The 23,125-nt window shown below is 45.4% G+C and overlaps 1 protein-coding gene across 1 annotated transcript in view; it reads left to right on the top strand.

Moving 5' to 3' along the window:
• The first annotated feature begins 904 nt into the window (after window positions 1–904).
• LOC125947657 (uncharacterized) overlaps window positions 905–23,125 on the top strand; it is a 435,171-nt gene continuing 412,950 nt past the window's right edge. The window contains exons 1-3 of the mRNA XM_049672850.1: window positions 905–938; window positions 8,558–8,629; window positions 20,833–20,889. Coding sequence (XP_049528807.1) covers window positions 8,601–8,629; window positions 20,833–20,889 — 86 coding nt within the window. The 5' untranslated portion in view covers window positions 905–938; window positions 8,558–8,600. The remainder of the gene's footprint in view (window positions 939–8,557; window positions 8,630–20,832; window positions 20,890–23,125) is intronic.

The following is a 23,125-nucleotide window of genomic DNA, read 5'->3' on the forward strand; positions in this document are numbered from 1 at the left end:
ACAACGGTCAACGTTACAATGCAGGACGCTAAAAAGTGAGAACAAACGCCTTCGCTTCTGGTATTTTCCGCGATTGTAATAGTACAACAGAACGCCGATTTAGCGAGCAAAGTCCACGTAAAAATTACTGTTGTTTATTGTGCTGAAATTACAATCTGACTATGAAGGACGCCGTAGTGGGGGACCTCCGATTAAATTTGAACCCCGTAGGGATCTAAACGGGCTTCTGAATTCGAGCACACGAGAAATTCTGTTATTTTCCGATTATATTTTAAAATTTTGGTGTTTAGCTGCCGGCAGTGTTCGAGGGTTTTAAATTCGGTCTCTACAATAGACACGCTGAGGAAGGAATATGATGCGCCAATCTCGGAAGGATTACATTTATTCATGGCGTGAACAGGGGCCGCTTCCACTGGCCGTCAGGAAAAGAAAAGGCAAGAAATATTTTAATTAAATTAAGGGGGTTCTACATGCCAAAACCACGATCAGAGGCACGGCGTAGTGAGACTCCCGAATAATTACAACCTGGGGTTCTTTAACGTGCAGCTAAATCTAAGTACAAGGGTGTTTTCGCATTTAGTCCCCATCGACATGCGGCCGCCGTGGCCGAGATTCGATCCTGCGTCCTCGCGCTTAGCAGCCATGGCAACCATGGCAGGTAAGAAAAGTTTAGTAGCGAGCGAAGAAGTGCGAGAACAGATTGAGTGAGCCGCCCTCCTTACCAAAGGACTCGCGTGACATCAAACAGTGACGGTGTATGAACTCGTGTCCAACAACATTGGTACCACGTGACGTCACTTATTCGTCTGCTTATTGCAGGATGGAGGTTGCCATGGAGCCGGTCAGGAAGAGGTGGGCCACGCGCGTTTTCATTTTTGTGGCCATCACATACACCATCCTGGCCGTGGTCACCATCGGCCACTTCAAAGTCTGCCTCCGTAAGTGCTCACTGTTTACCCGCTGCCACAGACTTAACGGCCGCCTCGTTGTTCCAAAAATATGGGCAAGACCCGTTGTGTAACTAGGTGTAATTGAAATGGGCGTGTTCTACCCGAGTGAATCGCGTTATGATTACGCAGACAATTTATGTACAACGACGACGAAGAATTCGACAAATTCTATCGTTGGAAAACAACTTTTGCGAGTTCCTTCGATGTTCCAATTGATGGACTGTTTAACTTAACGTGATATGACTTTTTACAAATATCCCCTGCACGGCGTACAATCTTTGGTACCCTTCTTCCTTAAAATATTACGAGGAGAAAGGTGGCTAGAGAATCTTGCTAATATGAGCAGCTTGACCAGACAGTCGACCCTACACTCTTAGCACGGTAACGTTTACTGAAGGGGTATATTCTCACAAATTTGTGCACCTATAAAGAAAAGTTACACAGTAACCTTTATTTAAGTAACCTTTAATAAAGGGCATACTCTCACAAATTTGTAACCTATAAGTTGGACATAAAATTGTAACCTTTACTTAAGTAACGTTTAATAAAGGGGCATATTCTCACAATTTTGTGCACCTATAAAATAAAAGACTGCGTGTCCTATACTAAAGGTTACTATAGTAACCTGTAGTATAGGTACACGTAGCCTTTATGTATGTAACCTTTATTGTAGACATACAGTCTTGCAAGGCTTCACACGTGCGTCCTTCGGCGCATGTCCATGAATTTAGGACATTGGTTCTTCGGCCAACCACCAAATTTCACCGCAATGCACTAGCGTAACTCACTGAGCAGAACTTCATAAAAATTCTACTTCAAGTGATCGGCCGAATTTTTACAACTTTCGGTTGCCAACGTCAGGAGGATACTCGCTTCTGAAAATATAGGCATTTAAGGCACTTAGTCATAACTTCTCTGCTGCGTTATATTAGCGCTTTGGTCAAGGTTAAAGCACTGCTATAACTCAGCAGGGAAATTACGAATAAGTGTCATAAAAGCTTATGTTATCGGAAAAAGGTATCCTTTCGACGTAGCTAACGGAAAGTTGTGAACGTCGGCTGATCTTCCGAAATACAATTTTTCTGAAAACGCTGCTCAGTGAGTTACGCTAGTGCCCTGCAGTGAAGTTCAATGGGTGGCCGAAAGAGCAATGTGCAAAATTCATGTGCAGGCGCAGAAGGACGCGCGGGCGACAACGTGCAAGACTGGATGCCTATACGAAAGATTACAAAAAAAGGGTTCCTAAAAATGGCCGTAGGGGTTATGCCCTAATTTCTTGGACATGACTCATTGTCGAAAACTAAAAAAAATATTCAGGACTAGAGACAAAATGACATTTTATTGCTGTGAAAACTTCATAGCGGCGACAGACAGCATTTACACGATAATCAATACATTTGGAGACAAAATTTTACTAATTAGCTTTTTTCATTTCTTTGGGGACATGTAATTGCATATTGAAGGCAGCCAGTACTGAAAGAATACCGATTTGCCATAATTGTACCTGGCACCAATGTAGAGAAATTGAATCTGCAATGAAGTGCGTTGCTGTTTCAGTTATTCTTTCTGCACAACCTGCAGCAAAATTATGTAAATATCTCAGCTAAAACAGCAATGCATTTTGTGGCATGTTTGCTGCAAAATTCTGTAAATAACTCAACTGGAACAGCAATGCATTTTATGGCATGTTCGAAGTATGCGTTTTTGAGACTATTCTGTGGCAGAATGCTTCCAGCAACCGGATATGGAGTGCTGATTGACCAGCTCTGCCGTTAACCACGATTGTTTATTTACGTGCTAATCAGTCAAACATTGGTAATATTCGTACTAATGATTATTGCTGAAATTCCGTTGCGATGACTATAAAACTTGTTCCGCAGAAATAAACATTTCGTCTCAAATTCTCTTTTTTTTAATATTCAAGGACAGACTGGTTAACAACATGTAAACCTTTACCACCTTGCTATTTTACAGCGTAGGTCATTTACACAAGGCAGCTTCCAGGAATTAGTATAATGCACGATGCATCAAGACAGTTGTACCTATTGAAATAAGCTGGCACATACTTGGTAATTTTGGATTAAATGTGCAAGACACAAAATAATTGATGAAATACACAGTATGTTGCTTTTGTATAGGTGAATGCATCGTATACAGGTTCGTCCCACAACATATTTCTTTGCTGCGGGCCATGTTGAAATTTTTTTGCGAAAAGTATCATGTCTTCATCGCATGATAGTGAGATTTCTAATAATTATATTTTGCACAAGTGGAAAGTATATCTGAAGAGGCGGCACATTTCAATTATAGAGCAGCACCCACATTCTGGTAATGATGTGAGTAGCAGCTGTGAGAAGGAAAGCTGACACAAAACATTCAGTGAAAATGTCATGATTACTTTATTTGCATATATAAAACAAGGTAACTCAAAGCTTTCCCTTCACAAGCAAAATTACATTTTGCCTTGGTCTGTTTTCTTCTTCACGGCCATGAAGCAATAATGAAAAAACCTCTGAGTACCGCGCTCCCTGGCAACACAAATTTCAACGGCATCACGAGGAATGGGGCAAAAAAAGAGAAATATTGAAGGTTCGTGTACAATATGTTCAAATACAAATACATATAAGTTTTATACTTCCACGAGGAGGACGATCTCATCCCTGTTGCGAGCACAATCATGTCTCTTTGGTGCTAGTATGTCAGTTGCTAATTCTCCGATCTCCTTGCTGTGTAGTGGAGCCTACAACGACAAAAAAGTAATCTTACAATCTCATAGTTACTTGTTAGCGTCCCCGGCAAACAACAGCTATTACCATGTAATGAAGGAGACATAAATAAACCACAAACAGATGAAAAACTACCACAGAACAAATAATTAAACACGCCTAAGGTGATTATACTCTTCTGTCTAGGAAATGTCGGTAACAATAAAAATTAAAGAATAAAAAACCGAACAAAAATGAATTCTCAAGTCAGTTCGTACTGCCCTCCAGTACAAGTACAAAAGACAACACCACAATAATATGACAGTTTCACAGTCAAAACGCAATGTCAAGTGATTGCAAACTGAATATCAGCACAAAACACTAGTTCCGTGCATGAGGTCAATGTTGTGCGTCCGCACAAGAGTGCCACATAAACTTAAAATTTAAGAATAACCAACACGGTGACTGATAGTGATAAAAAATATTAATCAACAGTGTATATGAAACGAGCAAGTAGTTTACTTAAATAAAACTGAACAGTGCGAGCATGAGTATGAATTGACGGTGAAATTTACGACAGACACACACCAGCAAATAAATAGTTGAACAGGAAGCATTGCTTACCTAGGTCACATTTATTGCTGTCTTCGGCATTCATTACAGCAGTCACAACACAAACGATGCTCCCACTCTCAGGTAAGCGAAGAACATTTACCATTGGCCATCGGCAATGCGTCTCGTCGCAGCGGCCAGGAAGCACGCCAAACATGTCGCTGCTCCTAGCCCGGCGTCATGGCTTCTTTTCGGTGGCGCGCGCGCCTTTAGGAGTCTTTTTAGTAACTGTACCACCCGTCACGAGTGACTCAGATACACAGCACGCTTGGTGAGCGCGCGCCACCAAATCCGAGAGCGGAAAAACGCGCTTAAAGCGATGAAACAAAGCGCGACACGACCTTTTCAAAATGACACCACCGGCGATACTCTTCCCGGCATGCATCGCGAGAACTGCGCAATGCGAAGGAGATATGACAGCGCTCATGTTTGGCTGAAGCTGAAGCGCGTTTGATTACGCCCCGCATCTAGGGCAACTAAAAATAATAATCAAACTATAGTTCCGTCAATGTATCACAGGACCATATATATATTAAGACGCTAGTATTCTAATGTTTCAGGATGTTGCTCTTCGTTTGTATTTTTATGTTTTCACCCTGCTCATTTGGCCGGCCGCCATTGTGGCCTCCCACCGCGAGCGCACGTTCATCTCTCTACGAGACCTTACTGGAGCGGCTGTCGGCCGCTGTCATGTGAATGAAACGGCGTCTTTCTCGCGTGTTAGTTAGCGGGCAAAATTGGTGCGTGTCTGGCGTTCCCTAATGAACCCAACATTTGATGTAATTTAGGAACCACTCCCTCTAATACGTCAAAAATACAAAAAGAAAGAAAAGAAGAAAAAGAAAGCGCTGTGGCCTCAGTTGCAGTGTACAAGTAAGTCGGATTACGAAGCATCTTTATCGCCCTGCGGATTAGTTATTCGACCTGCTCTACGCTTTGATTCTGTCGGTCGTCGAGATTTTACAGTACTCTAGCGTGCGCCCACGTGCGACCTTCAGTGTGCGCCCGCTGTTAGTGGGTGTCGCGTTTCAGGAGAATATAAAACAAACGCGAATATAGGGAACATTGATACACAAGGAAATAATAAAAAAAAATATTGGGTACAAGTATACACTCAATCACCATAATGCATCCGCTTTTAGTTTTTGTGCAGGTACACAAGTCTATGTTTTATGCCACAGCCTAAAATGCGTGCAGCGGCAGCGGGGAGCTTTCCATCATATTGAACCGTAGTGATAATTCAAGCCACAACATCGTTTGCCACAATATTCTTGGATGTATGTTCACTGTTTCTGTTGCTTCCTTTTAGATTATAATGGCACGTATGCAGTAGAGATCAGTAACGAATGAATTGCTGGTGTCTCTCTTGAGCATACGCTCGTGCAAGATTTAAATTTCTTTTTTACATTGTGAAACCAAAGATCCCCACTGGTGTCAATAAAATATTAATTTAGTCCAACCTGCCTCATTCCCTCGGCCACACAACATATCGTATAGGTTAGTCCCGGCTAAAAACACCACTCAGGATCGCAATACGACACAATAATAAGTAAACTTCCAATCCATACTGTAGGTCCCCTAAGCCACGCATGCCAACTCGTTTAGAGGTTACAACCTAAAGGTTACAAGACATTTGGCGTTGCAGTAACCTTTAAAATAGACGCTTCGGCACAAGTAACCTCTAGCCGCGACGGAAATTCACGAAAACACAAAGATCAAATTTTTTTAGTCCCCCCGTAACCTTTATTTTATAAGTTACTCGCAATTATAGGTTAACATAAACGTTGCCGTGCTAAGAGTGTACCCTGACAGCACGAGCCGAGGCAAGGAAATTCAGAAAGCACAACAGCAGGTACAACGTAATAATAAAGAAATCAACCTAGATAGAATAGCGTGACATTTATGTATGACGAGCAGTGAACAAGAACATGCAATATTTTGCCATTTGCAATTATTGATGAGGTATAAAAAATAATCCTGAAGATCATTATTAACAAAATAAGTTCTTTGAACTACACTTGAAGAATGTCTCGTACTTGTTCAAAAGACTAGGCGAAGCGTAGATCTATACGATTCTATACCTGGCCGTCGTCAGGAAAAAAAAAACGCAATGAAAGAAAGTTCATAAAATCGGGGATTTTCTGCAGGGTAGTAATGTCTCAGAAGCATGGTGGTGCGCTATGCAGGTGGTACTTTTAAGTTATTTTCTTACGTTGAGTCCATCAATTGAGACATTGAAGGAAACATTAGGATTTTTGTCGCATTCTTCGTTTGTACGTATGTCTGCGTAATCATAACGGCCGAATATTAGCGTACCACATCGCAACAATTTTATTCTCTCGGGTAGAACACGGCAATTTCTTTTAGACCTAGTCAAACGCAACGGGTCTTGCCCATATTTTACGAATGCGCCGCCTTAATAAATAAATAAATCTTCAGAAATAAAGGTGGCTATTGCTGTTTAGAAGAAAACAGGTCAGACTGCAGGATGTGACGGTCATAAATACTAAAATTTTATTAAAATCTTGGATGTCATCGGCATATGTGCTCCATTCCATACGTATCAGTCAGCGCTGTAGAAGCTAAGAGACTTCTTGCAGTGGCATCATTCGCACTTCGATATACATAGTTGGATGTTATTTGACCGAAATTGTGCGGAACTGTTAACAGCGAAGCTGTTAAGCCAACCGCAGTTCGTGGTGCGTATCAAGAAACTACCAAGAAAATGAAATACTTTCTTGCTGAGGCGCGATTCGAACCCGCGTACCGACGGTCACAAGGCGAGCGTCGTAACCACTAGGCTATACAGCCTGGCTTGCAGAGCATGCATTTATGGGAACCATACGATTGCGTTCGGGCGTCGTCGTCTTCGTCCACAGCTGGCGCGTTCGTGCGCTCGTGCTCTGCGAGGTGAAGGTTTTACGCGTTAGAGCGAGAAGAGAGACGCATTCACCTGTATCTACGAACGCTGGCATTCACGGAGGGGGGGGGGGGGGGGGGGGGGGTCTACTGGAACGTGGTGTCGTCATTGGAAGGCTGTGTCGGTGTTGCAAGTTGCGCTATACAAAGTGCAGTGACGGCCGTAAGTCCAAGACGCGCGAAAAGAAATCATCATCATGAGTAAGAAAATGAAAATATCGCGTGAAATTCCAGAAAATGCTGGCCTACTATCGTCAAGCTTCACTATTTCAAGCGTTGCGCGGCAGAGTGCAAGGTTAAGCGCTTATATATATATATATATATATATATATATATATATATATATATATATAATGCTCCGTATTGAATAAAACTGAGAAGCAAACATTCTGGAATACTGCTGCTAATGCGTTGTTTTCGATCGTTTTTATTTTTGTTTTTATTTTAGTTTTTATTTTCGGGTTATGTTGCAACCCGTCGCGCGGAGCACTCACATCGCGCGAGTGATCGCTGTTTGGCGCGCAGCGAAGCATGGACGGAACGCGCGGAGTGATAACTGATAACTTGACCGAACTACTTCCGTAGCTTCCACAGCGTTGACTGCTATGTATGGAACGTTGTACAGAAGGAAATTATTCTGAACTGAGGGAAAAAATCAAAGTAAACAAAGGGGTATTCTTAATAGTAATCCTGGAGGGACGCTGCCATTTGTAATGCACAAACAAGGAATGTGGTCAGTGGCATTTAACATAGTATATTAATATTATATAACATATTTACGGGACAGTGGGGGACAGTGTTTGTATTCTTTTTTCAGTTGTGATCAAGGCCCATTGAATTCACATACTACTACTCTATTAATATTAATAATAATTAGCTTTCCGTTGTTGTCTTAGTTTCACATGTTGTTCAGACCAATGATTAAAGACATGCTGTAAATGACATTTTTTGTGACTTATTCATTTGGGCGGAACACAATGTTAGCGCGCCTTTCTGGAATGTACTGCGAAGTTCGTCACCCTGTTTGGCGAGAAGATATGAGCGGCCTCAGTGGTCATTGACATCCCCTTTGATATGGGGCCGCGTCGAATATCCTGGCAGACGTTTTCAGCCTTTACTACATCTATCACCATTTAGCTTATATGATGTCCGATCTCGAAGTAAATTTCCGAATATAAAACCTTCACCACTATAGTGGGTCTTCTTTTGCGTGCCGGTCTCTAAGATGAACGCCTGCCTAAAAGCACAACTACTGAGTAAAATTTTGTAGAGGTCAATGATTGGAAACCAGTGCCTCGTGACGCCGAGCGATGCGGCTTGAGCTGTTGAAACGAGTCTCATTCTTTCTCGTCATCTTCCCTGTGTCGGCAGCGGAACCGAAGTGCCCCCTTCCGTCTTGCGACGAGTACGAAGAATGGGCCAGGTCCGAGCGGAGCCGCAACCGTAAGTGTGCCTCGGCGCTCTATGGATTTGCAAACATGGGCCGCTAAGCTAGCAGCCGCCGCACAACAGTGGCGCCTCGTAAGAGAAATATCCGCAACTGTTATATATGATGAAAGGAACTGAATATAGCTCGGATTAATATGCGAGTGATAAAAAACCTTATTGGCATGCTTGGGGTTGGAGCCAAACACGTTTAGGGTGTTAGCGTAAAGGCAAAAAAACGAGAAAATTGTCCCATCTGTTATTTTACGCTTTTACTCTTTACGCAACTGTTGGAAACCCATATATGAGTATGTGCATCGTAGGTGATCTCGGCTTCTATTTCTGACGTAAACTGCTCTTAACGTCTCTTAATGGCTGATATGACAGCACAGGAACAAAGTCAGCAACTCATACAAGACAGCGCCTCATTCGTATTTACCAAAATACAAGTGAACAATACAATTGTCAGGGAACCCGTACTTTAAATACTATAGAGAACTGCTGAAAAAGTGATCGCAAGAACGCATAACGGGGCGAGCTTACTCCTGTATTTGTCGTGATCGGGATTGTCGAGGGAACGTCGCTATCGCATTAAAGCAGGTTTTAATGTTTCATACAGAGCATGATTGGGCAAACCATAAAAGTGCCTGGGGGTGCTATCTTTTCCCGGCACCCAATAAGCGGCATTAATTCATACCAAGTCAAATGCAAGCCGACACTTACATTGCTAGCATTCTGGGTTGTCTTCTACTAGGGCTAAAGTCGGGAGCAAACTCCTACCTTCAATTAATCGAAGTATATTTGCATCCGGTAAAAAGAACGTTGTAAGCTGTGAACTACTTTTGAACTTAGAATTTAGTTTTACGTTCAGTGAGCTTGTCGGAGAGCAACAGTGTGTTCAGGAGCAAAGCAGCTCGACACTTGACATTGCCATTGTTTCGAACAGTTAAGCAGCTGAAAATACCGTCAAAACGACATTTCAGATTAAGAGCCCACTGGCACCGAATACCGTGAATTGCATTAGCAGTTAGTCGATTATTAAATAGTTTTTAAAAACAGATCAATATCACAAATCACCTGGAAGTATTAGATGACTTATCTCTGAAACCATTACAATCGTTAAATATTTACGGCAATGTTTGAAAAAACGGTAACGTACTGTGAGGACAATATAATTCTGGAAAATAAATCGTACAAAGCAAATGACAACCATGCATTATACGTAGCTTCATTCACCTTAAAAGGAAAACGCGGATGCGGAAAGAGAAATATGGACGCAATTTGTCGACTTTTCCACGAGCGCGAAGTTGAAATTAAAAGCGCACGCAATGCATTTTTAGAACCACATCAACGATCTTCGTGCTTCGTGAGCCACAATAGTACCGAAGATACATGTCGCCACCTAAAAACCCGGTCCTATAGAACGAAGTTGAGTGTCTTAGCTAAACTGCTGATGTGACAGCACATGGAGGAATTTGAACTTATGCTGCAAGTAGACGTTAAAAAGTCGCCAGCCCCCGGTGACAATTGAAATATGTTCCCGAGACGCCATGCGGAGATTGACCTCTTCCAGAATGAAATATTACAGCCCCACTTCAGACGGCCGCGATGGATTGGCTTCGCTGAATGGTTATTTCAAACATTGCCGCTGCAAGCATATGGGCCTCATTATTACATTAAGCCTTCAACATGGGGTTAAAGATCGGACCGCGTCAGAATAACTGAAAAGGCCTGTATAAATTATAAATTAGATTATAAATCTAAAGCGATAAATCTATTCTGCGACCAATTCTTCATTATCACAGTATTGTCGCAGAACTGCATCTACGGTATGTAATGAAATGTGCAAGTGTATGCACATTCAAACACTCGAAAGCCGCACATACATAGCTTCATTTCCGCTGACATGCTTATACCTTTATCATTGCTAGGACTTTATCATTGCTATGAAGAAACAGCAAATCCCTAGAGCCACTATGCAGTAGAAACATGGGGCATGTTACCGCTCAAGCGCATTCTGTAGATATATTCATGGCGAAATTAATTGGTTATTTGGAAGATTAATTGGTTTATTTGGAATAGCATGCGCGAACAAAATTCCAGTGATGGGAGCCAATTTCTCTAGTCCCATTAGATGTCTGATTACCATACCAGTACAATACCATACCACTATGTACCAGTACATACCACTACATACCAGTACAATTTAAAACACCCGTGTACTGAGATTTAGGTGCACGTTAAAGAACCCCAGGTGGTCTAAATTTCCGGAGTCCCTCACTACGGCGTGCCTCATAATCAGATCGTGGTTTTGGCACGTAAAACCCCATAATTTATTAATTTTATTTTTAATTTATTCTACTGTTTCTTGCTGTTTCGATGTTTTATTGCATGATTGTTCACTTGATAACGGCGTACTTGTTTTATATAAGTTTTGTATTCGTTTCTAAGGGTGAATTTTCAGTATATTTTTATTTGTTAAAAAATTATGGGGTTTTACGTGCCAAAACCACGAACTGATTATGAGGCACGCTGTAGTGGGGGACTCCGGAAATTTAGACCACCTGGGGTTCTTTAACGTGCACCTAAATCTAAGTACACCGGTGTTTTCGCATTTTGCCCCCATCGAAATGCAGCCGCCGTGGCCGGGATTCGATCGCGCGACCTCGTGAGTAGCAGCCCAACACCATAGCCACTAAGCAACCACGGCGGGCATTTTTATTTGATCATAATGCAGGCCCATGACGGCCAAGCAGGAGTGGGTACATGGACAAATTTTGACCTAAACACAATGTAATTATAAAAGAAATGAATACATTTTGGATGCGTTTATTTTTTTTGACAAAGGAATCAATGATATCAACGCACAGCGATGTTGGAAGGACCACTGACGGAAAAAGCGAATATTTGTGGTCTTTAATTAGACCTAAAGGGTTAGCGAATTCTTTTAATCTTGTGAAATCATGAACAATTACAGATACTAAAGTCACACAACAGCAATTCTGGATTCCGGGCGTCTCGGCCGTTATTTGAAAAATTGTTCCAATATATTCAGGGGAAACTGAAGTGGCCGGTAATGAAAATTTTGACCTAGAGTTGGCATTCTTGGAAAGATAGTATTGCATCAGTTCGCTGCAATAAGGCGAGACGTTTGGAGGGCTGCGCACATCTTCTATAAACCTTTTCACGGAGATTTGATGGGCGCCGCCATGTTAGATGACGTGGTGAGGCGTCCATTGATTGTCTTAGCTACCTCCGTGGTCTCCGCATTTACAATACATGTGCATGACACTCATGTTACGGCTCATCAAAACTGTTTCGGCGGATATCGTAAACGGTGGACCCGGCCGCGGCGTCCACGTTTCGAGGGGGCCGAAGTGCGAAAACGCCCGTGTTCCGTGCATTGGGGCGCGTTAAGATCCCGAAGCGGTCAAAATTAATACAGAGTCCCCGCACAATGGCGTGCCTCGTAATGAAATTGTGGGTTCTGGCAGGTAAAACCCCACATTTTAAATTCCTAAATGGTGATTGGGTGGATGGCACGAAGTATTGGCCACAGCTTTAGAGATGTAAGCGCTTGCACAACCCATTACGCAACCGCTTACATCTCCTCTAAAGCTGTGGCCAATGCTTCGTGTCGTCCACCCAATCACCATTTAGGAATTGAATTTTTTTACAAACGGCGCGATCAGCGTATACTTGCTTTTCCTATATGAAGCGGGGATATAGAAATGTATTCGTCGTAAAAAGTTTCCGTTTGTGAAATAAATCAGAATCGTGGTGTTTTGCTCTTTCTTCTTAATCTGGCAAATGCTTTGAAGCATGGCCTGTCATGTTGGCGAGTCGGTAACTTTCCTCAATGCGGTCGGTATCTGAACGTCTTTTCTCCCTAATACTCGCAAAACTTCCAAGCATTTATGCGTAGAGCGAGGTCACAGGAATACAGCACCTGCGCATGCGTGCTGCAGTAACGTCAAGAAAGTAACAACATTGTGCCGAACAGTTTCAAATTTCCGAATAGACGTGTCGCTAATGCAGTCCCCTCCTATTTCATTAATATGGAAAGCCTCCAACAATACGCTTTTTGCATTGCGTTGTGGCGCCACTTTAGCGGGCTCAGTGGGAACAAAAATACCTTACAGGCCTTTGGGGAGGTATTGAGTGTAATTCACATAAAATGTTTGACATTTATTGCTGTTTCTGACGAAGTACAGCGCAAACTCCGTGTCGTCGGTAGTTAGGTAGGTACAACTTTATTCGACATAAGGTGTCGTTAAAGGGGGGAGGTAGTCTGTCAGGTGGTGCCTGCCAGCCACCTCCCCGGCTCTGTCCACGGCCCGGAGCTGATCCTCCAGGCTGGTCCCGGCGAGGATATTATTTCATGCCGGGGATGAGAGAGCGGCCATGAGAGAGTGGGGGAGGGTCCTTCCGGCAGTCCCAGATAATGTGGCGATCTCTCCACTCGGTACTGTTGGCGTCGAAACTACGCCAACAATACGAGTTCGCGTCCGCGTCGATTATGCTGCAGGCTACCGGCGGTATTGCATACGCGCGCGTGCTCTGCTCCACAAAACACCGACGCCGTGCAAAAATCACCGACGATTGCGATACTCCCCATGCACCCCATGCATGGGGTGCATGCACCTCATGCACCCCATCCAGATGGTAAACCAGCGAAGCCGAAATATGCGGCGCCGGTGTTTATAAATGGGTTAAACCGACGGTTAGACTTACTCAATTATTGGTTTCGTATTCGGGTAGCTCGGCCGCACGAGCCGCCGGATCGGCCTGACAATACCGCTTGCGCTCCGCATCGCGGGCTCGATCTGCTGCCGAGGCGTTGGCGTGACGCGGACGAGATCTCTCCATGCACTCCTGCTCTCGGCGGCTCATATACCTGCATATCCGATGCGGGTATGCACGACACGTGAATCGTGACGTAACTGACGAACATGTGATATTCTTGATGTCATTACCTATCGGTCACGTTAGCCATACACTCGTACTCTTTCAAACAATTTTGGTATATACCAACTGAACGGTACCCGAGTATCCACCGCCGAAAATTGTTCTGCGCGTCATTTTGTCCGTGCACGCGATCCCCCAGAACCTAGCCATATACAGCTTCATTGAAATAAAATTTCAGCGCACATCTACACGTGTTTTAATTTCGCGATCTATTGGCTGGCGTGGACAGTCTGCTTCGTGCGGCGCGTTGCAAACTGAGCGAAGTGTGACGCGATTTCCTCGCTAATCGGCAGATTACAACAGGCAGCGTGTTAGTAACGTGGATGCGATTCACAGCAGCCGCCGCAGACAAACCTTCGCTCATGCAGCGCTTTGTTGCCACATATGGTGTCGTGAGACTCGCTCGCCGCAAGCTATCGGTGAACAGACGACGGGGTGGTGCTTTGCCAGCATCTCGTAGCGGTCGTCACAAGTATTGCACGGCATTACACCTTCTCACGCTACGCTCCGCTTTCGCTTTCATCTTTCGCTGGGCTCTTTCTGTCGGTGATGCCGAGGGATAACGCTGATGCTTGCCGCAGGCATGGGCCCCCAAGAGTTGCGCTCTAAAATGAACGCCGTCGGGGTGCCGCGGGACGCGAAGAGGCATGCTGCATGCATAAAGCGGTGTGCGTCGGCCTTCCCGGCGTAACCGAGCCAACGAGCACAGCGAATTATGAGGGAACGCGACGCGCAGTGGGTGGCAGCGGGAGATGAAAAAAGCGGCAAGAGCGAGGAGGCACGAGAAGGAAAGTGGGAGAGGAGGGTGCAGCGGAGCCATAAGGCGGCGAGCGGAGGAGTATATGGCGAAAGTGTGAGAAGAAAAGCGTAGTGCAGCGACGATAGCGCCACAGTAGAGCGCGTCGTCTAGGGCGTCGCCTGGGAGGTCTGTCGGCGGCGGCTTATGTGAATCGCGCCCACGCATCACCCACGTGCTCGCCCAACGCGCTCGCTCTCGCTTTCTCCAGGTTAGCGAGGCAGTCGCGCCACCCTTCGCTCCGTTTGCCACGTGCCGCAAGAGACCGATTGTCAGCGCCAGGCAATGTACGCGAAGTGAAAGGCCCTTTCATCCGGGCTGTGGCAGCAGTGCATGACCCTAGAAAACTTCCGGTCATGCATTTTTGAGCCTTTAATGAAGCAAAAAATCCTTCTAGTTGATCTTAGCAGTAAAACTTGCTTATCAAAAACTCTGCAGCAAAACTTGTGCCAGCAGGAGAGTTCCACAGAGTTATAGGCTTTGTAACCTATTTGCTTAAGTTCTCTTTAGTGAACACAAAGGGCCTATAGAGCTGCGCTCAAATTTCGCTTTAGGGTGTATCGTAATCGTCATGTGAATTTTTTTGTGCATTTGACAGCCGCTGTAGTTCTCGTATTGTGTGACTGAGCGGTTTCTGGGCAGGGCACGGATGCTGAAAACTCTTGGCGTGAATTGACAGCCGCAAGTAGTCGAAATGTGGGGGTGGGCTTTTGCGCAGCTATGAGCCGACAAAACCAGTCACCATGCGATTGGCCGCTGAACGAATACATCGCACCGTAACAAAATTGTCAGTGCGCCTACGCTTGTATTCATATTCCTATTCAGGCGTGCTCAATATGAATCCAAGCATGGTTCGTAAGTTCAAATGCAAAAACTTGAGCACTCGCCAGCTGCTATGATCAAGTTCGAGCCGGGGTCGCTTGCGTTTGGTATAGAGGTTAGGCGTACCGTGCAAAGTTCAATAAAAACTGAGTTCGTAGCTCAGTTTTGACAAAAGCGCTCACAGCTCTTTAAGGGGGCGATACTGCGCGCAGTGTACTTATAGGACACTAAAACGACTCATTTGTTTACATCGACACGTGTACGGCGTGCGCTCAATGTTCGCTTCAAGTACAGTGGAAACCGTGCATCGTTGAAGCGAAATAATGACGTAAGGCTCAAAACACAAGCTCAAGCTCATGTGCTCAAGTTTGCGCACTTGAGAAGCGTTGCATCGCACTGAGGCGAGCAGGCATGAGCGTCCCGGGCCCTTCGATATCGGGGACTAGGTGGTTGCGATATAGATTTCGCGGGGGAGGGGTTACTGCTGATTTGATAGCTGGTTCTCACCTTTCGTGCTCTCCATTAAGCATATAGTTTGTGTGTTCAATAGCGTATTGCTAGTGTAAGCTCTGCGCACATAATCGCTCATTTAGAAAACACGTGGCTTTAAAGCAAAAACGCCGACGCCTGCCTTATACTCTCGGGGCTAACTGAGCGAGATAGCTGTTTGCTCTGTAGCGCTGAAGGGGCAATCACTTATTATTGCCTGTTTGGCGCCTTGTGACCTGTTCGGTAACCAATAAATTTGCCGGCATAATATACACATAGCTCTACTACATTACGTAGTCCTATTTCGTTCAAGGAAGCGCCGGCAAGTGCGACAAAAAGCTTTCGATCCAGAACGGTGATGACCTGGTGCTAGCACCGCACCATGTCCCCATTTCCCACTTGTGCCCGCATCGTATTATGCTAACAGTTGGTCGCACAAAATAAATAGGGCCAGGAAGGACTGAACTATATAAGTAGTGCCCTTCGCCCTGCCTACTTACCCCGTTCAGGTCCACCGGAAGTGAATGTATGTACACGTCGGCTCTGCTAGGGTTGATGACGCTCCACTGAATGAGATCAGCTCGGCCTCAAACTCGACGTCGAAACCCGCCGAGGTAGCTCAGTCATCTAAGGCGTTGCGCTGCTGAGCTCGAGATCGCGGGATGGAATCGCGGCCGCGGCGGCCGCATTTCGATGGAGGCGAAATGCAAAAACGCCCGTGTGCTTGCGTTGTAGGGCACGTTAAAGAAATCCAGGTGGTCAAAATTAATCCGGAGCCCTCCACTACGGCGTGCCTCATAATCAGAACTGGTTTTGGCACGCAAAACCCCAGGAAGAACAACTCGACGTCGACGGCTGGCAAGGGCTGGACATTAGGGTTCAATAGCGGCATTTTATATACACCGACCAGTCGCACATTTTACGCAAGGTCTGGTGCGCTTCTTCTGGCATCTGGATTTGTCAACGCGACTGATTCGTGGACACAGCGGACTAAACTTGCGTGGCGCCGAGCAAACTGGCACATCGTACCCTATTTGCGAAAGTTTGTGGCATAAATTGTGGACGCACGGCACCACAGCAGGCTTGCGTCCTTCGAGGAAGCTGGTAACATTTGCTTGGTGCCCTTTATCATTTGTAGGAGGGTATTTCAGACCGTGGGTAGCCGGCTGAAATAAGCCTCGCCAGCTGGTTATCAACACTAGCCTGCATGGCGTGAGGGTATGACTGCATATAAGCGCGGATTCAGGACATAGGGTTGCTATTCTCCTTTTAACCAACTTAAATGCTCAATGTATGGCAGGTTTTTCTGCGCACGTGGGCTGTACTGCCAAGAGACATTATTATTGCCGAAAGATAATCTAAAAACTGGAAAGAGCCGTGGGAAAGGATTTTACGCCATGCGTAAACGACACACCCTTTCCATGTTGACGAAAAGCGGTTAAGTAATAGTCAAGGGTAAAATATTGAGGAGGGGGTGCCCTTTATCTTTTGCAGGAGGTAGGTTGGCACAAGAATTGTTAGAGGCTTTTCATATTAGAAAAAGAAGCATGACCTGCATTCGCGATCAGTCTATCTACTTATATTCGGAAACGAGTTACAACTGTTCGGCACAATGCTGTGACATTTTTAACGGAACTGCTGTGAATGAGGAACTTGCTCAGAACATTTACGCCCGTTCACGCTGTTCATACAACTGCATACGTCTTCCCTCTACCAATACAGATTCTGCAGCGTCAAAGGAGCACAGTGGGTTAGCGAACACCGAGTCATATTTCCGATAGCTGGGCCTGGACGATCGCGTGAAACGAAACAGAACCTCAGCTTTTCGAAGTCGTACAAGATAGCGGCGCTGGTCGCCGCGTAGCGAGGCACCAGCTGCAATGGTTTCGTATTCGTGGGCTTTCGCCGAGACGTGCAGCGCGCCGTCGAAAGCGCCATCTCGTTCCTCTAGAGCAAACTGACCAAAGCGTAACTATTGACTTACGCGGGCGATGTCGTGTCAGTGATGCGCTGCCTACCTGGTGGCTCGGGTTATGGGTTGGAGGCCCACTGCGTACTACCAAAATAAATAAAATACAGTGACGTGGCTTGATACGCCTCATGCGAAACTGTCGGCAAATATATCCGTCGCGTTGTCGATAAGGAAACACGCCGGGTTGATACTCCGAAGAGGCTTTGCAAGAGTCACTGGTGGTTGGGCCACGGCGTGACACCCAGAAATGTGCAATCCCACATCATCCGTCTAGGCGGAAAGCGTGCATGGGGTACTCCACCGGGATTTGTTTCCCAAAAGGAACGTTTTCAATTTGAGCTTCTGCCTACGTGGGCGACGTCTCAGTGACGCGACTGCCTACCTGGTGGCTCGGTTTATGGTTTATGGGGAAGCTGGTAACATTTGCTTTGTGCCCTTTATCATTTGGGGGAGTGTATTTCAGACCGTGGGTAGCCGGCTGAAATAAGCCTCGCCAGCTGGTTATCAACACTAGCCTGCATGGCGTGAGGGTATGACTGCATAAGCGCGGATTCAGGACATAGGGTTGCTATTCTCTTTTTAATCAACTTAAATGCTCAATGTATGGCAGGTTTTTCTGCGCACGTGGGCTGTACTGCCAAGAAACATGGTTATTGCCGAAAGATAATCTAAAAACTGGAAAGAGCCGTGGGAAAGGATTTTTAGGCCATGCGTAAACCACACACCCTTTTCATGTTGACGAAAAGCGGTTAAGTAATACAGTCAAGGGTAAAATATAGTCTCTACTACAGTGGTCACTTTACAATTGGTTCGGAGTGCTATCGTTGTGCGTTAGAGATGACAACGGCTGTTGTGTTAGTGTGCTTTTCCACGACAATTACACCGCACACTATATTCACCGCTCGAAAGGTACCTGCATATTATGCAAGTCGCGGGTACCGTGCGGCCAATGTGTCGCCATCACTTTGAACAGCTCCGCCGTCAGCGAGGCAGCCTGAATGAAATGATTCGCTAGTGGAACTTGCTCAGAACATTTACGACTGTTGTGGGCCTGGTACGGCGCTCCAGAAACTGGCAGCAGCCTTAGAAGGCCACATAGTGCTTAGCCAACGTAACGGGCCATTTCTGTTCCAAGAGCAGGATGTTAACATATTTGTAACGGTTTTAGAGCAAAGTCGTAATGAGAATTTAGTCGAATCTTTCAAAAATACGTGTTGCGCTGACGATCTCTACGTGAGCGCAATCCAGTGCCTGTAATGGAAGGTACCCTTGCATAAACCCACTGTCTTTTACGCACTGCATTCCGTTAGCGACCACAAAAAAATCGTTATTTGCTATTAATGCTTACAGACAACGGCTTAGTTGTTTATGTGCATTGAGCCTCTTAGTTTTCAAAACAATACGTGACATGCATGATAGTGCAATTAAGTCCATATATAACCTTATGTAGAGCTCCTGACCTGGATGTGGATCTTACAGAAAAATGTTTATCTCTTTTTTTTTCGGGTTCTTAGGTGTCAGTAAAAGATGAGTCGGAATGAATTGGTTGGTGAATTTATTCACAAAGTTTATTATTCCGAAGCAACAATGTAGCTACGAGAGCGACCACAGTGTATATACCAGCTGACCAACGTTGACAACTTGGAGTTTCTTGACGTGGCCGAAGTACACGAGCACTGGGTTCTGCTTCTCGTACATGGCGAGGGTATATCAGGAGTCTATGTGCTCATACCGATTAGTGTACCATGACATGACATGTAACAGGAGCAAATTAAAATGCCAGCTAATTTTAGGCACTACTAGCCTACAAACCAGGATGTCACGTGCTCGCGCGAAACGTGCGCGTGTGTCCCACATTCGCTAAAACACATTGCAGTATCCCACGGTGGTTAATGCTGCTGGTCTTGAGTGGACGAACAGTGCGATTTGAACCACTGCCAGTCTTGAAGCCTCGTCGTAGAAACGAACAATCATGGGGGAAACATTCAAGCACATAAATTGCAGTGGTTTTTGTTACCATGCGTGGCTGAGATTTCGTCTCTGCCAGTGGCGCAGATCAGAAGTCTTAAGGCGCGGCAAGTCGTACAGATACTGCGCAACTATAGCGTGCGGACACTGCGGTGCAAGTATTAAGGTGCATGAAATTAGATGTAACCATCGACGGTTTGGATCGATAATAAGGCATCCTACTCTGCAGAAAATAGTTTGTCGGAAAAGTCTACTTAAATGTGGACAATGTTCATATTCGCTCGCGTGGCAGGACACAGCTGAGATGAGTGCTCCCGATAAAACGTGCCCCCGCACCGCGCCGCGTAGTCACCTCCCTTAGGCCGCTTCGCCCTGTGCGCAACGACGCCCACGTGCGAATGTGTGAAAAAAAAAGTTTAACGACATCGCAACTGGAAAGCATTTAATTAGCAGCCGGTCAAAGAATGGCCTAGCAACGCCTGACTTGGTAAAGAAAATTGAAAAAAAAAAATATTCCCTTGTTGGCGCAGTCAAACCGTCTAACCGTCTTTTTTTTTTTCACCTAAGCTCCAGAGAAACAGAGATAGAACATTTTTCTACAGGATCCACGTCCAGGGCCGTGCTCTATATAGGTTATATATGGACTTATTGCACTATCATTCATGTCACGTATTGTGTTAAAAACTAACAGGCTCAAAGCACACGAATAACTGAGCCGTTGTCTGCGGGCATTACTATAAAAAGAGAAAAGTATCTTTTTTTTTTTTGCTGTCGCAAGCGGAATGCAGTGCCTAATAGTAAAACATTGTCGTGCCTTCTCAAAGGCGAGCAGAAATACTTAGCGCGCTGAACTGAAATCAGGCCACGTTCAGTACACAAGGGTGGAATTCAAGCACAGCGTTGTCCGATTTTTTTTCTTTTCTTTGCCACCAGCGAGTGAAAACAGGTAAACAAGGCACTTCACGTAGCCATTGTAGCGCAAATAAAGACTGAACAGAAAGAACTCAAAGCCGGACAGCACGGGCGCTACTCGCCACTGATTTAACAAGATTATAAAATGTCTGCAGTGTGACTAACGGAACTTTTGACACTGTATCGGAGTTACATGCTCAAAGTAAGATTCCGTACAACGGGAAAGTGGGCCTCTAGAAGTAACCTGATAACAACCAGATAACCAGTAACACTCCACTCTCGTTATTCTTCAAGCTCTTGTGGACATGCGGTGCCTCGTGGTGTGGTTCGGTTTCACACCGCGCGACGGATGTAAGTATTTCCGTAAAATTTGTAAACACGCGTAAAACTGCGAAAGGCCCGGCCTTCATGAAACTTACAACAATTTCCTTTCACTGCATTTTTTAACTGTATAGAGCATGCTCGTGTACTGCACCGGTATCGTCATATGAAGCTAGACAGCCGGGCGCTGCTTAAAGGCGCTTGTAAGCGGCGCGGCGATGGCGCACCACCCCCGCAGCCATAAACAACTCCGCGCGCATGCCGTTAACGGACCTTCGTGAGTGCTGAACACCAGACATACGGACACGTGATCCGACCCGCCGTGCCAAACGTCGTCCAGTGCGCGATCTCCCTTTCTCTTTACTTTCTTTACTGCTTTCCTTTCGCACTAAGCCCGCGCACCGTACTGCTGTCTGCCCCTTTCCCCTCTTTTCTCCTCTCTCTAAAGCTCTCGCCACATGCGCTGTGAAGAGTGCGCCCGCTCAAAAATCTCTCCTTTTTAGAGAGAAAATAAACGAGGCCTTGTTACAGGAAAGACGGTATGTCCGTCTCGTCCCCCACGGCTCTACACGCTCAAAATGTAGCATGGGTGCGTTCAGTATGCTATGGTAGGTGGTTATTTGCGGCACTAGGGGTGCCTTACCGCCATGCTTTTGTATTTTCTAAGCGACATTTTATATATGCGTCGCTGCTGGTGGTTGCGCACAATCGCAACCACTCGGGAATCGTGGCTACTTTCCAGATGCTGTTTAGACAGTTTAGCCGCTCGATTTGGATCGATTAAAAAAGGCAACCTACTCTGCAGAAGCTAGTCTACCGGAAAAGTCTACTCAAAAGTGGACAATGCTCATATTCCCTCGCGTGGCGGTGCACAGCTGAAGCGAGTGCGACAAGGGCCTAAATTTCGGCGGCTATATTTGGAAAACCAGGCGCACGTTAAGGCGCCCATCAGTCGCCGTTAAGGCGCACGTGAAGGCGCACATCAGGCGCACGTTAAGAATGCATGCTGTGCCACTACAGCAAGGCGGGAACCTTGAGCAGTTCGTGGTTTTGGCTTCACAGCCATGTTTAGTTCTCGGTGAGTCACACCACATCGGATGATTTCGGTTTAAATTTGAGCCCCCTGGGTCCAAGTTGTGCGTCTTTAGCATAAGCAGGCGTCATCTCATACCCATTACTTCAGAAATTTGGCTTGGTGCCATGGCTAGCCGCCGCAGCAGGCACTCACCTGCATCGAGTTTCTCGAAGCCGATTTTTTGCCGCAACTTGCCCTTTTCGCAAAGATAAGCTTCGTTTAGTCTAAGCTACATCATTAAACCGTAACTATAGTCATAATATTCTTATCGAGTAACATGCGTATCCGTAGGTGCCCGACTTATTTTTCCTGCTATATAACGTGAAAACTTGGTTGGTTAAAAAGTAAATTGTGAGCGCATAGACGTAGCGCTGAAAATTGGTGTGTCCGGATTTATGCTGAGCAGTGCAGGAGCGTTAAGCACGAGGGAGCTCCTTCCCAAATTCACAAAGAACACATTGCAGTATTTCACTACTCCTGCCTAATTATCCTGCTGGTCTAAAGTGGACGAACAGTGCAGTTTAGAACTACTGTCGAGCTTTTAGCGTAACTAGCTGGCAGGAGCAGCGCGCACGGCCGAGTAAGCACCGTTCGTGCATTTGAGCGTTCTTGAGGCGGCTAATAATTATTTCACATGATGAGCTATAGTCCTTTCACTAAAACGTCAAGTGACTATTTTAAAGCCTAGCTATAAAAATGGATTGATGGGACAACCATTAAATCGCATGACGGCTAGCAGTGGTTGCTTTGTTGCCCCTGCGTGTCTGTCGGTTTCGTCACATGCCAGCCGCGCAGGTCGTAAATATTAACGCGCGTCAAGTCGTAGGAATACTGCGCACCTATTCCGCGCGGACACTTAGATGTAAACCTTCGATCCTCGTGCAAGTTCAACATTTATGCTTAAAAAACAACGGAAGTACACCATGCGTTGCGGAATTCTTTAAGCAACTATTAAAAAAAGTGGACGAGAAAAGGAACCGAGGGGCCCGATTATTATAAATCGCATAAGAAGCCAACAAACAATGACACCAAGGAGTATACATCGAGAAATTCTAATTGAATTAAAGAAATTATAAATTAATGGAAATGAAAATGGATCACAAAAACAACTAGCCGCTGGTGGGGAGCAATCCCATGTCTTCGCATTACGCGTGCTATGTCTTACCATTGAGGTACCGCGGCGCAGTTTTC

This window comes from Dermacentor silvarum, chromosome 8, assembly GCF_013339745.2.
Source record: "Dermacentor silvarum isolate Dsil-2018 chromosome 8, BIME_Dsil_1.4, whole genome shotgun sequence".
Classification (NCBI taxonomy): domain Eukaryota; kingdom Metazoa; phylum Arthropoda; class Arachnida; order Ixodida; family Ixodidae; genus Dermacentor; species Dermacentor silvarum.